Source organism: Styela clava, chromosome 8 (genome assembly GCF_964204865.1).
Source record: "Styela clava chromosome 8, kaStyClav1.hap1.2, whole genome shotgun sequence".
Taxonomy (NCBI): domain Eukaryota; kingdom Metazoa; phylum Chordata; class Ascidiacea; order Stolidobranchia; family Styelidae; genus Styela; species Styela clava.
Window position 1 is genome coordinate 4,571,827 of NC_135257.1, and position 17,460 is coordinate 4,589,286.

Consider the following 17,460-nt stretch of genomic DNA (forward strand, 5'->3'; position numbering starts at 1 on the left):
TATGTCAAATGATATATTTGATTAATTTTGTTATAAAACTACACGAAATGCGATATTTTTATTACTCCCCGAATATGACGCGGGTCACAGATAATGAAGCGTCGGGCCACATGTGGCCCGCGTGCCTGGGTTTGGACCACCCTGGTCCATACAATGAAGAACAGTGCAAAATATAATCAACTGAAAAGAATTTACTATTGCCGACAACCAGTGTGATACCAACAGGATAGGTGTGATACAAAAACAAAAAATTTGATTTAATCAGTCCTAGAACGCTTTTTAATAGGATATATTCTGGAAGCAGCTTTTAAAAGTAGAAGCCGACAATGCGTAACTTTGTGAACGAAACTCATTCAGAATAAATTCTCATAAATATTGGATAAGGGGAAATAAAAGATAATTAAACCACCTCTGTAATATTTTAGTTGGGTTTTAAGAACGATGTAGCATGGGAAAAGATGAGAAATGCTGAGACAAGCAAAACAAGTGTGAGACATGCAGAATAGGTAGAATAGGTGAAAAGAAAAACATCAATCTGAAAGCATTGTTATCTAGCTAATTACCTGGTATGTCATGTTCTGCTAGACCACAAAAAAAGTATCAATATCACAGTTTAGGACCATTTATTTATTTCTAATATATAAATATATCCTTGTTGCTACAGCAAACAATATTACGATCATTTTTAAGAGAAAGTTCAAAAACAAAAAAGTTAAAGGTTTAGAGCTATGCAAAATTGAACCGTCTTCATCACTCTGCATAGGTAAAGCCGTTTGAAGTAATAGCATGTAGGAAAATGGCAATATACAGGCAAAACAGCATAATGTAAACGGTATAACAATAAGTCATGATCATGGTAACAAAGATAGTGTGCAACTACATGGCAAGACAGAGTAGATTAAAGAACAATGCAATACCAATTTGTAGTATCATTCCATATAAGACAAATATTGCTTCGTATATACATTTTATAATAGGTAAGAAACTATAACCCAAAGGACAAACCGATAAGCTAGCCATTCTATACAGCAAACAGTCCTTTTTAAATTTGAAAATTTAAGAGTAATAAAATAATTGTTTCCACTCTAGCTGGACAACTATGTACATAGCTCCAGAGTTTATGTCCAGGATCCACAGTGAAACCTGTGGCTTCGAATCTGAGACGTCATTGGTTTAATTAAAATAGTGGCAATCCATAAACCTAACCAAAATAAGTTGGATTATCCATCTGTTTTGAATTTAAAAACAACTCCTGAATAGGATCTTTATCTTCACTTGTGCCAGTTTCTTCGACCCCTATACTATCAATCAAGTTAGAAATTTCGGAAGCTCTGAATCCTTCATGTTCATCTTTTACTGATTCTGTCTCAGAAATTGGATCAAGCTTGATCATATCCATATTACTTACAGGAGAAAATGATGAACTGCCACTAAAAGGCATATCACTAGCAAGCTTTCCCGAATATCCAGACGCTGTGTCAGAATCTGTAGCTAGTACATCATCTCCCTTAGACCAAACTGACTCTGAAAGAGAAGAAATACTTGAATTTGCATACATTCCTGATTCAGAAACGCCAGAATATATGGGATTATCATGTGAATGAATTCTACGGCTGTCTCTATTGGAGTCTGGAAATATACATTCGTAAGCAGAAGCTGGGTCTAATCCATTGCCAGCAACATTTGAAATTTTTTCTCTGGAGCATGGTAGAGACACACCCTCGCGTGGAACAGGCTCTGGTTCCTCAGGTGTGAAGATTATAGAGTCGACATCTAATGCACCTTCAACATCAGTTATAATCTTGCACTGAAATATAAAAATTTGGTTTTTAACACACACAAGTTGTTATTACACTGAAAATGTTGATGGCTATAATATCATATCAAAGCTCTCACCAGAGTCTTTATTTTTGGAAAGGGTGGTGATTACCTAACAGCGATTGAAACTTATTTCCAGTGTCTCTAATTTGTTCGGCTTACTCCACTAAATCTTCCATTGTATTGGAACTGATCGACTAGCTAGCAAATTCGACAAACCTACACCGGACATGAACATGGGGTAGGGACTATTCTAATTTATCAAGACACACATAATATCAAAATGAATGAACATCTTTGTAATTATACCAGACCTATGTCATGCAACCGCAGCAAACTCATTTAAAATGCCAGACAGGATAATTCATATACGGTAATATGTCCAGTGAATCCACTGAAAACAGTACATATGCAGTGGTGGTGCTGTTTGTTACGTGGGAACGGTGGAATGCTATATTTTGACGTTTCAGAGGTTATTACAAGTTTTCATAACAAAAAATCAGATGGGAAAGTCACCTCTTTTATAAAAGTAGTTACCTCCATACACATACTTCTGGAGCGCCTGAAATTCAGATCTTTATGTGAAATTGTTTACTTTCTTGTTTAAATCAAGATATGCAAGACAGGATTCAAATGAAGAAGGATAGACTTTCATTGACTGAGAGGACAGGATATTTATCAAAGTGGAGAGGAAAGTCACTAACACGTCTTAATCACATGGCACTACAGCCTCTCGTCCAGTTACCAGCCCATGTTAGATATGGGATAGTTAGCCAGTTATTTGCTTCAGAGGCCTGGACTTGATGGTGGAGAAAGTCATAACCGTCTAGTTATGTTAACCATTTAACCTTGATGAGGAGTCCGGCAATCCTCTCCCACATAATTATCAACCATAATGGCCGGTACAGAATTTTCATTTGAACTACAATAAAAATCTGTTCACAGATTAATATCAATACATTCTTAAAACATACAATAGATTTTTGGATTTTGGCCTCCCACATCTTATGCTCCTCTTCTCTATGATATATTAACTTCCATACTCCTAATGCAGCTATCACAAGAACAATGAACACAGCGATTATCAGAACAATATACTTCCAAATATACTGTGAAGGATGCACCTGTTCTTGATCGTCTGGAGCACTAAAAATTTTAAATGATAGTTCTGGGTATATCCAATATTCACAAAATCAGCAGTACACATCATTACTAATTCATATTCCCAATCCTTTAAAGGTAAAATATTTTATTCAATACATTATAATTATAAAAAAAAAATTTATTGAGTTATGTAGTAAATGAGTCATGTTTCAATAATATTGGTGCATTCAAAATTGATAATCCATCTAAATCACATACCAGTAATTAGTTTCATCACCAGCAGCCAGATGTAATATATGAATTCTCCCATAACCTGTTGATAAATTATCGAAGTGTGTTTGATCAATCCAGTAAGTAGTCTCTGTACTTTCAAATTTACAGTCATCTGCAGAATATATTCGTCAGTAAGTGGGAATGCATGAAATATATGACAAATGACCCAAATACTGTTATGATGAAAGTACAAACAGATTCCATGATACATGTTTTATACCCGCATTTGTTCCCAAACCGATAACATTCATTAAACAAGGTCTTAAATTGCCCTACCCCATCAGAATGAACATAAGATTTAAATTCTATCTTAACACTTTTATGCAAGCTTGAATCCCAAAAAATTGATATGAATGATCAATGCTGTGTGCAATTGGTATAGGGACTATAGGCAGTCTGAAGCGGTCGGCTCTATAAAAATTGAATTATGACAACTACCGTGACTCAATAGATCTGAACGTATAAGGGATCCTTTAATGGTATTCAACACCTTTGCTCTCAGTAGATGAGATTCTTAAGTGGGATTTGTGTGAAAATATGTATTACACGTTACACCCTTGACGCCTGGGCATATGATGACGACTCGTTCCAAGTCCCGAGATTAGTTACCTGCAACCCAGTCTGGATTTCATGGCCTTTTCGAACGAGAAATCGGGCGTGCAATCAGAAATTCCCGAGTGCAAATAAGAATTTCTGGCGTGCAATTATAGCTCACGGCGTGCAAAACAACTGCGCCCGCTAAACTGATTTCGAACTAAGATACCTCTCAATACATCCGCGTAAAAATAAGTTGGATCATAGCAAAAATGGACGGTTGACCTTTGACCCCCAAAACATCATTTCTATATTTTGTCACTAATTTTGAGAGTGTTTGTGCGACTTTAGATACCAGTACTGTTCAGTACATCCATGTAAAATTATTGTATTAAAAATACGCTGAATCAGAGCCATAACTGGCCAGCGTCGGTGAGGAGGCGATTTTTCTCACGGGATTCCTATCATTCAACACGATATGGTGATTTTTGCTTCGCATTTTTCGATCAGGCCAAATCTTGCAAGCAAGTATTAGTCGACAATTGTAAAGTTATAATTTTTTGGCATCTTTATATTACTAGATTATTGATTTAAAAACTATTTAAACCGATTTACATTGGTGAGCAATTGCAAATTTTCGGCGTGCAAAATTGAATTCGCTCGCGTGCATTTTTGTGGAGCGCTAGCGCCCTCGGGCGTGCATCTGCCATGGAATCCAGTCTGGCCTGCAACAATGACATGCCCAAAATTTGCTTCCATGGTCATTGGAATGTCAAGGGTAAGCAAGTAATTCACTACCTGCATAAGCAACAGAAATATAATTAAATTATAACCTAACCTTTGTATATTCCACGAAACTGTTTATTCAAATTGAATAAATGATTGCATTCGTTTGTGGAACAATGAATCAGGCTTTTATTGCACGTTGGTGAATAACTTCGGAGTCCAGTTGCGTTACAGGTGATATGATCTGTGCCATTCGCATAACATTTGTATGAATTGTTGCACACAAAATCAGCATCAGCAAAAATACATACTTCCACATAGATACAACTTTCATCACTTGGATTCACACCATGTTTAAATTGATTACATGTTGTCATGTTCTGCATTAATGCTTTTCGACGAAGACAATCTAGTTCAACTTTATCAACATGACAATACTGTCTGTTATAATTGAGATCATCACAAGTTTCATTTACTGTTTTCAAATATGGAATAGCGAAACATATTTCCAGTATCATCAACATGCTATGAAAAACATAAAACCTTGAAGCATGCCATGTTGAGTACATTTTTCCAGTATTTTAGTCTTTACATATGCATGCTTAATTTTATCTGAAATATTTTAAACAAGTTAAAAAAACATTGGTCAGTATGTTTCAAGAAGTATTACCCTCAAACATTATTCCCATTGTTGTCATAAATTCTACGACTTCAACACTGGTAATAACCATTCCAATCAAAATGCAATTTGTTAATCCATTACATAATTAAAAAATTTAACATCTCACTTAATAAGATTATTGGATGTTTAAGTCCGCGATTTTTAACCAGTCTTACGTGAAACAACTTCAAGTACCCTGTATTTTACCAGTATCTCTGATCGGCATATTTTATATAGAAAAATAGAAATCAATTATTATTCATTTGGTTTTTAGGGGAGTATGTTACCCAACACTTTAGAATAAAATCCCCGTTTTTTTGTTACTAGCCCCCATCTTAGATATTTCTCTCTTTGATGGTTCAGCTTTTTCTGGCCTGAGCTTGACTAACTTTTATTTGTACTTTATCGCACTGTCAGACTGTGTAGCACTGAATGTGTTTGAATCTTTTTTCAACTCCAAGGTGCTAAGATGATGTTTTTTATGTCATTCCCTCTCCGTGAAAAAGAAATAGAGATAAAAATCCAAATATTTATTGGGTGGACTGTTTATTTTTTAACGATTCAAAATCTTCAATTGGTTTCTCGCTACAATTTATGATATAAAAGTTATTTGCGCAAAGCTCAAAAAGCAATAAAAGTATAACAAATCAGTAAATAAGTATGGTACCGGGTACAGTACCGTACCGGTACTTAACAATATCATCAATGTAGTTTAATGAAATATTACCCATTCCAATAAATTGTCATTACAATCAGCCCTCTTCTAATTCAGTACCGGTAATTTACACTTGATGATTGTACAAGAGGACCTACGGCACGGATCATTTTGTTATTACTGTATTATGGTGGTAGACCTACCGGTTGTACGGTACCGGTACTGCACTATCACTATGAATCTCCCATAGTCTACTCCCAGATGTTTTCAATATATTTTTAAACACAAAATTCAATATTAATACCCGTACCGTATTACAAATAAAATATTCTATATAAAAACAGTCGAGCGTCGCACGTTTTATACGAAAAAGGGTTTACCAATGTCTAACTACAGAACTATTCTAACATGCGTTCCCAACACCTCTGTGAAGCTAGCAGCAAAACACGAAATTGTGACTGACAGAATCGCAGAAAATACCCACGCGTAAAAATAAATGTTCCCAATGATTTTTAAGAGAAAGTGTATATTTTGATTAGTTTCACAATAGCAATTAAAGCAAAACAATCATTAATTACACTCCTCGTATTGTTAATATATAGTATACAAGCTAAAGCGACTGTTACAGTGCACAGAATTTTTTTACAATTCTTTGAGAGATGTTTAAAAATGACTGAATTTTCGTAGTGTAACATGGTCGTTTCATGAAAACCTCCAATAAAGGCAGCATTGCAACACCATTGGTGAAAAGTAGAAACCTCAAAGATTCGATTTCAATATGTCAGAACAGTCTCAGCACGTTTTGACTTGACCATATATAATACTAAACATAGCATATAATTTTCAATTTTATCAACTATGTAGATGTAACATATTTAAAAACGGTTTGGTATTTAAACAAAATTCACTGGATAATTCATCAAATACTTTTCTCTCTTGGTCATATATCACAACTGTACGTTCATTAAACTTGGAATAAGTGGCAAATCTAAAAATAACAAAAAATGATTTTACGCCCTCTTGTGGATTTTTTTTGGAATTTCAAAAAAATATCGTTTTTGAAAGGGCGATTTCTCAAAAACCGCCAATAAAGGCAGCACTACGACACATTCGGAGAAAAGCAGATACCTTATAGATTTGATTTCATTATGTCAGAACAGTAGCAGCATGTTTTGACTTGGCCATATATAATACCAAACACAGCGTGTATTCAAAAAGTTATAAACAATGCAGACGTAACATATTCAAAAAACGTTTGGTATTTCAACTAAATTTACTAGATAAATTATCAAACATCTTCTTTTCTTGGACATACATATATACTGTACGTTCATTAAACTTGGAATAAGTTGCGGAAAGTATAAAATACCAAAATGCATTTTACGTCCTCTTGTGGATTATTTTCAAAATTTCAAAAAATTATCGTAATTGAAATAGCGATTTCTCGAAAACCGCCAATAAAGGCAGCACTACGACACATTTGGAGAGAAGCAGATACCTTATAGATTCGATTTTAATAAGTCAGAACAGTAGCAGCACGTTTTGAGTTGGCCATATATAATACCAAACATAGCGTATAATTTTTAATTTTATCAACTATGTAGATGTAACATATTTAAAAACGGTTAGGTATTTCAACTTAATTTACTGGATAATTCTTCAAACACTTTTCCCTCTTGGTCATACATCAAAACTGTATGTTCATTAAACTTGGAATTATTGTGCAAATTCTAAAATGCCAAAAAATGATCTGACGCCCTCTTGTGGATTATTTTCGGAATTTCGAAAAATTATCGTTTTTGAAAGGGCGATTTCTCAAAAACCGCCAATAAAGGCAGCACTACGACACATTCGGGGTAAAGCAGATACCTTATAGATTTGATTTCATTATGTCAGAACTGTAGCAGCACGTTTTGACTTGGCCATATATAATACCAAACATAGCGTGTATTCAAACTTTTATAAACAATGCAGACGTAACATATTTAAAAACGGTTTGGTATTTCAACTAAATTTCCTAGATAATTTATCAAACATCTTTTTCTCTTGGACATACATATATACTGTACGTCTATTGAACTTGGAATGAGTTGCGGAAAGCATGAAATAACGGAAAATCATGTTTCGCCATCATGTTGATTATTTTCAAATTTTCGAAAAATTATCGTTTTTGAAATAGCGATTTCTCAAAAACCGCCAATAAAGGCAGCACTACGACACATTCGGAGAAAAGCAGATACCTTATAGATTCGATTTTATTATGTCATAACAGTAGCAGCACGTTTTGACATGGCCATATAAAATACCAAACATAGCGTATAATTTTCAATTTTATCAACTATGTAGATGTAACATATTTAAAAACGGTTAGGTATTTCAACTTAATTTACTGGATAATTCATCAAACACTTTTCTCTCTTGGTCATACATCAAAACTGTATGTTCATTAAACTTGAAATAAGACGGCGAATCCTAAAATAACAAAAAATGATTTGACGCCCTCTTGTGGATTTTTTTCGAAGTTTTTAAAAAAATATCGTTTTTGAAAGGGCGATTTCTCAAAAACCGCCAATAAAGGCAGCACTACGACACATTCGGAGAAAAGCAGATACCTTATAGATTCGATTTTATTATGTCAGAACAGTAGCAGCACGTTTTGACTTGGCCATATATAATTCCAAACATAGCGTATATTTTCAATTTTATTAAAAATTGTAGATGTGACATATTTAAAAACGGTTTGGTATTTCAACTAAATTTACTGGAAAATTCATCAAATACTTTCTTCTATTGGGTATACAACAAAACTGTACGTTCATTAAACTTGGAATTAGTGTGCAAATCTTAAAATGCCAAAAAATATTTTGACGCCCTCTTGTGGATCCTTTTCGGAATTTCGAAAAATTATCGTTTTTGAAAAGGACGATTTCTCAAAAACCGCCAATAAAGGCAGCACTACGACACATTCGGAGTAAAGCAGATACCTTATAGATTTGATTTCATTATGTCAGAACAGTAGCAGCACGTTTTGACTTGGCCATATATAATACCCAACATAGCGTGTATTCAAACTTTTATAAACAATGCAGACTTAACATTATTTAAAAACAGTTTGGTATTTCAAATAAATTTCCTAGATAATTTATCAAACATCTTTTTCTCTTGAACATACATATATAATATACGTTCATTAAACTTGGAATAAGTTGCGGAAAGTATAAAATACCAAAAAGCATTTTACGTCCTCTTGTGGATTATTTTCGAAATTTCAAAAAATTATCGTAATTGAAATAGCGATTTCTCGAAAACCGCCAATAAAGGCAGCACTACGACACATTTGGAGAGAAGCAGATACCTTATAGATTCGATTTTAATAAGTCAGAACAGTAGCAGCACGTTTTGAGTTGGCCATATATAATACCAAACATAGCGTATAATTTTTAATTTTATCAACTATGTAGATGTAACATATTTAAAAACGGCTAGGTATTTCAACTTAATTTACTGGATAATTCATCAAACACTTTTCCCTCTTGGTCATACATCAAATCTGTATGTTCATTAAACTTGGAATTATTGTGCAAATTCTGAAATGCCAAAAAATGATTTGACGCCCTCTTGTGGATTATTTTCGGAAATTTTAAAAAATTATCGTTTTTGAAAGGGCGATTTCTCAAAAACCGCCAATAAAGGCAGCACTACGACACATTCGGAGTAAAGCAGATACCTTATAGATTTGATTTCATTATGTCAGAACTGTAGCAGCACGTTTTGACTTGGCCATATATAATACCAAACATAGCGTGTATTCAAACTTTTATAAACAATGCAGACGTAACATATTTAAAAACGGTTTGGTATTTCAACTAAATTTCCTAGATAATTTATCAAACATCTTTTTCTCTTGGACATACATATATACTGTACGTCCATTGAACTTGGAATGAGTTGCGGAAAGTATGAAATAACGGAAAATCATGTTTCGCCTTCATGTTGATTATTTTCAAATTTTCGAAAAATTATCGTTTTTGAAAGGGCGATTTCTCAAAAACCGCCAATAAAGGCAGCACTACGACACATTCGGAGAAAAGCAGATACCTTATAGATTCGATTTTATTATGTCAGAACAGTAGCAGCACGTTTTGACATGGCCATATATAATACCAAACATAGCGCATAATTTTCAATTTTATCAACTATGTAGATGTAACATATTTAAAAACGGATAGGTATTTCAACTTAATTTACTGGATAATTCATCAAACACTTTTCTCTCTTGGTCATACATCAAAACTGTATGTTCATTAAACTTGAAATAAGACGGCGAATCCTAAAATAACAAAAAATGATTTGACGCCCTCTTGTGGATTTTTTTCGAAGTTTTTAAAAAAATATCGTTTTTGAAAGGGCGATTTCTCAAAAACCGCCAATAAAGGCAGCACTACGACACATTCGGAGAAAAGCAGATACCTTATAGATTCGATTTTATTATGTCAGAACAGTAGCAGCACGTTTTGACTTGGCCATATATAAAACCAAACATAGCGTATAATTTTTAATTTGATCAACTATGTAGATGTAACATATTTAAAAAAGGTTAGGTATTTCAACTAAATTTACTGGTAATTCATCAAACACTTTTTTCTCTTAGTCATACATCAATACTGTACGTTAATTAAACTTGGAATAAGTTGTGAATTGTATAAAACCACATAAAACGCCTTACGCCCTATTATATATTTTTTTCAATTTCCTAAACATACCGTTTTTGGAGTGACGAATTCTTGAAAACCGCCAATAAAGGCAGCATTACGACACATTCTGAGAAAAGCATATACCTTATAGATTTAATTATATTATGTCAGAACAGTAGCAGCTCGTTTTGATTTGGCCATATATAATACCAAACATAGTGTATAATTTTCAGTTTTATAAACAATGCAGACGTAACATATCTAAAAACGGTTTGGTATTTCAACTAAATTTACTCGATAAATAATCGAATCTATTTTTCTCCTGGTCCTAAATCAATACTGTACTTTAATTGAACTTGGAATAAGTTGCGGAAAGTATAAAACAACAAAAAATTATTTTACGCATCCTTGTGGATTCTTTTCATAATTTAAAAAAATATCGTTTTTGAAAGGGCGATTTCTCGAAAACCGCCAATAAAGGCAGCACTACGACACATTTCCAAACTTCAAAAAAAAAAAACAAGAGGGCGTCAAATCATTTTTTGTTATTTTAGGATTCGCGTCTTATTCCAAGTTTAATGAACATACAGTTTTGATGTATGACCAAGAGAGAAAAGTATTTGATGAATTATCCAGTAAATTAAGTTGAAATACCAAACCGTTTTTAAATATGTTACATCTACATAATTAATAAAATTAAAAATTATACGCTATGTTTGGTATTATATATGGCCATGTCAAAACGTGCTGCTACTGTTCTGACATATTAAAATCGAATCTATAAGGTATCTGCTTCTCTCCAAATGTGTCGTAGTGCTGCCTTTATTGGCGGTTTTCGAGAAATCGCTATTTCAATTACGATAATTTTTTGAAATTTTGAAAATAATCCACAAGAGGACGTAAAATGCTTTTTGGTATTTTATACTTTCCGCAACTTATTCCAAGTTTAATAAACGTATAGTATATATATATGTCCAACAGAAAAAGATGTTTGATAAATTATCTAAGAAATTTATTTGAAATACCAAACCGTTTTAAAATATGTTACGTCTGCATTGTTTATAAAAGTTTGAATACACGCTATGTTTGGTATTATATATGGCCAAGTCAAAACGTGCTGCTACAGTTCTGACATAATGAAATCAAATCTATAAGGTATCTGCTTTACTCCGAATGTGTCGTAGTGCTGCCTTTATTGGCGGTTTTTGAGAAATCGCCCTTTCAAAAACGATATTTTTTCGAAATTCCGAAAAGGATCCACAAAAGGGCGTCAAATCATTTTTTGACATTTTAAGATTTGCACACTAATTCCAAGTTTAATGAACGTACAGTTTTGTTGTATACCCAAGAGAAGAAAGTATTTGATGAATTATCCAGTAAATTTAGTTGAAATACCAAACCGTTTTTAAATATGTCACATCTACATTTTTTAATAAAATTGAAAATATACGCTATGTTTGGAATTATATATGGCCAAGTCAAAACGTGCTGCTACTGTTCTGACTTATTAAAATCGAATCTATAAGGTATCTGCTTCTCTCCAAATGTGTCGTAATGCTGCCTTTATTGGCGGTATTCGAGAAATCGCTATTTCAATAACGATAATTTTTTTGAAATTTTGAAAATAATCCACAAGAGGACGTAAAATGCGTTTTGGTATTTCATACTTTCCGCAACTCATTCCAAGTTCAATAGACGTACAGTATATATGTATGTCCAAGAGAAAAAGATGTTTGATAAATTATCTAGGAAGTTTAGTTGAAATACCAAACCGTTTTTAAATATGTTACGTCTGCATTGTTTATAAAAGTTTGAATACACGCTATGTTTGGTGTTATATATGGCCAAGTCAAAACGTGCTGCTACAGTTCTGACATAATGAAATCAAATCTATAAGGTATCTGCTTTACTCCGAATGTGTCGTAGTGCTGCCTTTATTGGCGGTTTTTGGATAATCGCCCTTTCAAAAACGATATTTTTTTAAAAACTTCGAAAAAAATCCACAAGAGGGCGTCAAATCATTTGTTGTTATTTTAGGATTCGCCGTCTTATTCCAAGTTTAATGAACATACAGTTTTGATGTATGACCAAGAGAGAAAAGTGTTTGATGAATTATCCAGTAAATTAAGTTGATATACCTAACCGTTTTTAAATATGTTACATCTACATAGTTGATAAAATTGAAAATTATACGCTATGTTTGGTATTATATATGGCCAACTCAAAACGTGCTGCTACTTTTCTGACATAATAAAATCGAATCTATAAGGTATCTGCTTTTCTCCGAATGTGTCGTAGTGCTGCCTTTATTGGCGGTTTTTGAGAAATCGTTATTTCAAAAACGATAATTTTTCGAAAATTTGAAAATAATCAACAAGAAGGCGAAACATGATTTTCCGTTATTTCATACTTTCCGCAACTCATTCCAAGTTCAATGGACGTACAGTATATATGTATGTCCAAGAGAAAAAGATGTTTGATAAATTATCTAGGAAATTTAGTTGAAATACTTAACCGTTTTTAAATATGTTACATCTACATAGTTGATAAAATTGAAAATTATATGCTATGTTTAGTATTAAATATGCCCAAATCAAAACGTGCTGCTACTGTTCTGGTTTGGTGAAATCGAATCTTTAACGTATCTGCTATTCTCCAAAAGTGTCGTATTGCTGCCTTTATTGGCCATTTTCCGAGAAATCGTCACTCCAAAAACGGCATGTTTGGGAAATTGAAAAAATTATATATATAGGTTGTAAGACATTTTTCACTGTTTTATACAATTTGCATCTTATTCCAAGTTTAATTAACACACAGTATCGGTGTTTGAAAAAGTAAGAAAACGGAATATTACGATATTAGGTGAGTTTATTTGAAATACCAAACCTTTTTAAAATATGTGAACATCTACGCTATTTTAATAATTGGGATATACGCTATGTTTGGTATTATAAATAACCAAGTCAAAACGTGCTGCTACTGTTATGATATAGTGAAGTCGAATCTAAAAGGTATTTGCTTTTTTCCGAATGTGTCGTAGTGCTGCCTTTATTGGCGGTTTTCGAGAAATCGCTCTATCAAAAACGATTATTTTTCGGAATTCAGAAAAGAACCCATTATAGAAAGCGTAAAATGTTTTTTTTTATATTTTAAACTTTCCCAATTAATTCTTAGTTTAATAAACGTACAGTATTCATTTGTGACAAGGAGAAAAATATATTTGATCAATTTTCCAGCAGCTTCAGTTGAAATACAAATCCATCTTAAATTTGTTACGTCGACATTGTTTATAAAACTGAGAACACACGCTATTTTGGTATTATATATAGCCAAGTCAAAACATGCTGCCACTGTTTTGTTATAATGAAATCAAATCTATAGGGTATATACTTTTCTCCGAATGTGTCGTAGTGCTGCCTTTATTGGCGGTTTTCGAGAAATTGCCCTTCCAAAATCGATAATTTTTCGAAATTTTGAAAAGAATCCACGAGAGGGCGTAAAATGTTTTTTTGGTATTTTATACTTTTCTTCTGCAACTCATTCTAAGTTTAATAGACGTACAGTATTAATGTGTGACAAAGAGAAAAATATATATTTTATCAATTGTTCAGCAAATTTAGTTGACATACAATTCCTTTTTAAATTTGTTTCGTCCACATTGTTCATAAAATTGAAATAGTATACGCTATGTTTGGTATTATATATGGCAAAGTCAAAACGTGCTGCTACCGTTCTGACATAATAAAATTGAATCTATAAGGTATGTGCTTTTCTCTGAATGTGTCGTGATGCTGCCTTTATTGGCGGTTTTTGAGAAATCACCAATCCAAAAACGTTAATTTTCGAAATTCTCAAACTAATTTGAGGGGGTGCGCAAAATTTTTTTTATTGTTACTTTATACTTTCTGAAACTTATTCTAACTTTAATAGACGTACATTATTGATGTGCGACAAAGAGAAAAAAATATTTGATCAATTATCCTGCAACTTTAGTTGAAATACAAACCCTTTTTTAATATGTTACGTACCTTTGTTTTAAAAATCGAGGAATATAGGCTATGTTTGGTATTATATATGGCCAAGTCAAAACGTGCTGCTACTGTTCTGGCATAATAAAATCGAATCTATAATGTGTGTGCTTTTATCCGAATATGTCGTAGTGCTGCCTTTATTGGCGGTTTTCGAAAAATCGCCATTTTAAAAACGATAATTTTTTGTAATCCAGGACAGAATCCATTAGGAGTCGCAAATGTTTTTTTGCTGTTTTATACTTCCCGCAACGTATTCCAAGTTTAAAAGATGTACAGTATTAATGTGTAACAAAGAGAAAATGATATTTTATCCATTATCTAGCAAATTTAGTTGAAATACAAAATCAATTTTAAATTTGTTACGTCCATGCCTTCATTAAAATTTAGATTACACGATATGTTTGGTAATAGGGTGACCGTACATTTGAACCCACGTACATTTGAACCCATGCGTATATCCACGGGTTCAATCTATATGCGGGTGCTAAAACCCATGGGTTAGGGTTAGTATGGGTTTAACTATCCGTGAAACAAAAAAAATTCCATAGATGCAATAACATACAGTTGCAATTGTCATGGGTTCAAATGTACGTGGGTTCAAATGTAATGGAACCGGTAATATATATGGTCAATCCAAAACGTACTGCTACTGTTCTGTTATAGAAAAATCGAATTTAAAGGGTATCTGCTTTTCTCCAAATGTGTCGTGGTGCTGCCTTTATTGGCGGTTTTCGAGGAATCGAGGTGTCGAACTTTGTATTTGCGGAATACCTGAAAATTCATTTTTCGCTTAGTCTTTTTTTAAACACTATTTTCTTGTTAAATTTAGTGTAATTATTCAGTTTAAAGATTTTTCATCTATTTTCGTGCCAATATTATATTTTGATCAGCATTTTCAATTTTCATATTTACCTATAAGTGAACACTATATGAGCGTGGAACCCATGTTCAATGTGTAAAAATATTCTGGCTGAAAGTGCTGCTAGCTTCACAGTGGTGTTCCCAACTCCTTGTTTTTGAGTAGGCTACCGCCGGTCCGCTACTGAGTGACGTACAATAAATATTAAAATTTGGCAGACGTAGGGGAATTCCCTTTTTAGGATGAATTTCTGTTTACGAATACCTCCTGCTTTGGCGTTGTGTTCTGATGATTGCGATCGCCACGTCATAAATAATCGCACGTTAGTTAGGGGTCGCCACTAAGCAAAATTGTGAGAATTGAGAAGAACACCCTCGAGCGTTCGCCATGTTTCAGCCGTGGTGGGGCTTTCTATTCTAGAGATATAGATTATAGAATATAGACGACTTGCACGGGTCACGTGACTTTGTTTACTGGATGCTGGACGGCAAAAAACGTCCATTTGGCTCCTGTCAGTTGCAAGTCGGATTATACGTTTCCGTTTTGTTTGGCTGTTGAAAATGGTTATTTCGTATTGTTCTGTTGGCTGTACGTATAGTATAGACAACGAAATGGATCTTCAGTTATATTCCACTGTTTTCAAAAGATCCGGAACGTCGCGCAATGTGGATATCATCTATTGACAGGACGGGTTGGTGTCAAGTCCAGAAGTCATTTTGCTTGTGTTTCACTGTTTGCGGACAGCACTTCGTTGATGATGAGTGATAATGTGCCTTTATCAATTTCTCTAAATATTCATAAACTCCCTCATTTCAATGGAAAGCAGATGACAAACTACTGTTATTGGTAGGCCTAGGCTAGTCTAGGATAGTTATGTGCGAGAGAATTGCAGCTCTCCTCCCACTGAGGAGGGTCGATTACGACACCCCCCACCATCAAGTCCATGCTTCTGAAAACAAATCTTCATTAATGGTCAGAAGGTGTTGTCTGATTGTTTCGTTAGTTAGCAGGTAATCTATTACTGATCTGATACACAAACTTGAGCACTGTCAAATGATGGTTAGTGTTTAATTTCTTTTCAGGAAAAAGGAAAGATAACACATTATCAGCTGCTTATAAAAGCCATCGTAGTTATTTTTGTCTATTGTGTACTTTTGGTATGTGATAAAATAAACTACTGACTGACTGACTGACATCAATATTTGAATTTTCGCTATCCCCAGAGAGGAAAAGAGTAGTTAAAAAAAGAAGGATTTTAAAGAAAAGCAAAAGGCAGGACCATTTCAACAAAGTCTGTTAACTTGTATGCGTTGCAATATCACTTTGCAGTTGTTAGCATAAACATTTAATGTGTTATTCGACTATACCTACCACACTTTAGAAGAAGCCACCTACCCATTTTCACTAGGACCATAACACTGTAAAATATCTGATAGAAATTACCCCTACGGAATCATATCTTCCATTTGAAAGGGCTGTGCAGATACATTTTTTACCCTAAATTATGGAATGTTACTTCCAGGTTACCTTATCTTTGCTTAAAGATATCTTGATGTTAGTGACTCCAACTGACCCATGCATGCCACACTGAAAATTCTTTTGTGTAAGCAGTTGGAGCCTTTAGACCTTGAAAACAGTTGAATCTAGCACGATGGATTCAATTGAAACACGTAATATGCGTTTATAAGCAATAATATCCCATCCTGACTGTTACATCGAGAATCGCATTCACTTGATTTTTGTATTGACTTAAACATTGCGTCCGTTTAACACTTTCGATGCCAAGATCAGTTTTTTCAATTTTACCGTTCCGTGCCAAGGTGAAAACGAGAGAGTTCTCTCCTATTCATTCTCTCTCGTATTTAGTTTTTGATTCATCGGGAAAGGGGCGAACCCAGCGGTGTCATCAGTTATCGTTCATTCCGACACTTCAGTCGTAGGTGAAAGAACTCACCTACACACGCGTATCTTGTCGGAATTGCTCTCTCATGCTATTATAACATAAGTTGATGATAACTTGTCTTGATCTCTCATTGCGATAAAGATTCAATTCGAACATTTTATTCAGCAATCAGAATCATTTTATTATACGAAAATATCAAATT

General features: G+C 33.7%; 1 protein-coding gene across 2 annotated transcripts; it reads right to left on the reverse strand.

Annotated features, from left to right (window-relative positions):
* Positions 1 to 606: 606 nt before the first annotated feature.
* On the reverse strand, positions 607 to 5,066 carry LOC120345304 (uncharacterized). Of its 2 annotated transcripts, XM_039414699.2 has the most exons (5): positions 4,568 to 5,066; positions 3,181 to 3,307; positions 2,793 to 2,964; positions 1,720 to 1,807; positions 607 to 1,524 (listed from the first exon to the last, which is right to left on the reverse strand). In XM_039414699.2, the coding sequence occupies exons 1-5, from the start codon at positions 5,022 to 5,024 to the stop codon at positions 1,202 to 1,204; spliced, it is 1,167 nt and encodes a 388-aa protein (XP_039270633.2). In that variant the 5' UTR covers positions 5,025 to 5,066; the 3' UTR covers positions 607 to 1,201. The 2 variants fall into 2 exon arrangements, with proteins under 2 accessions (XP_039270633.2, XP_039270632.2); XM_039414698.2 differs by having other exon boundaries at positions 607 to 1,807.
* Positions 5,067 to 17,460: the final 12,394 nt, after the last annotated feature.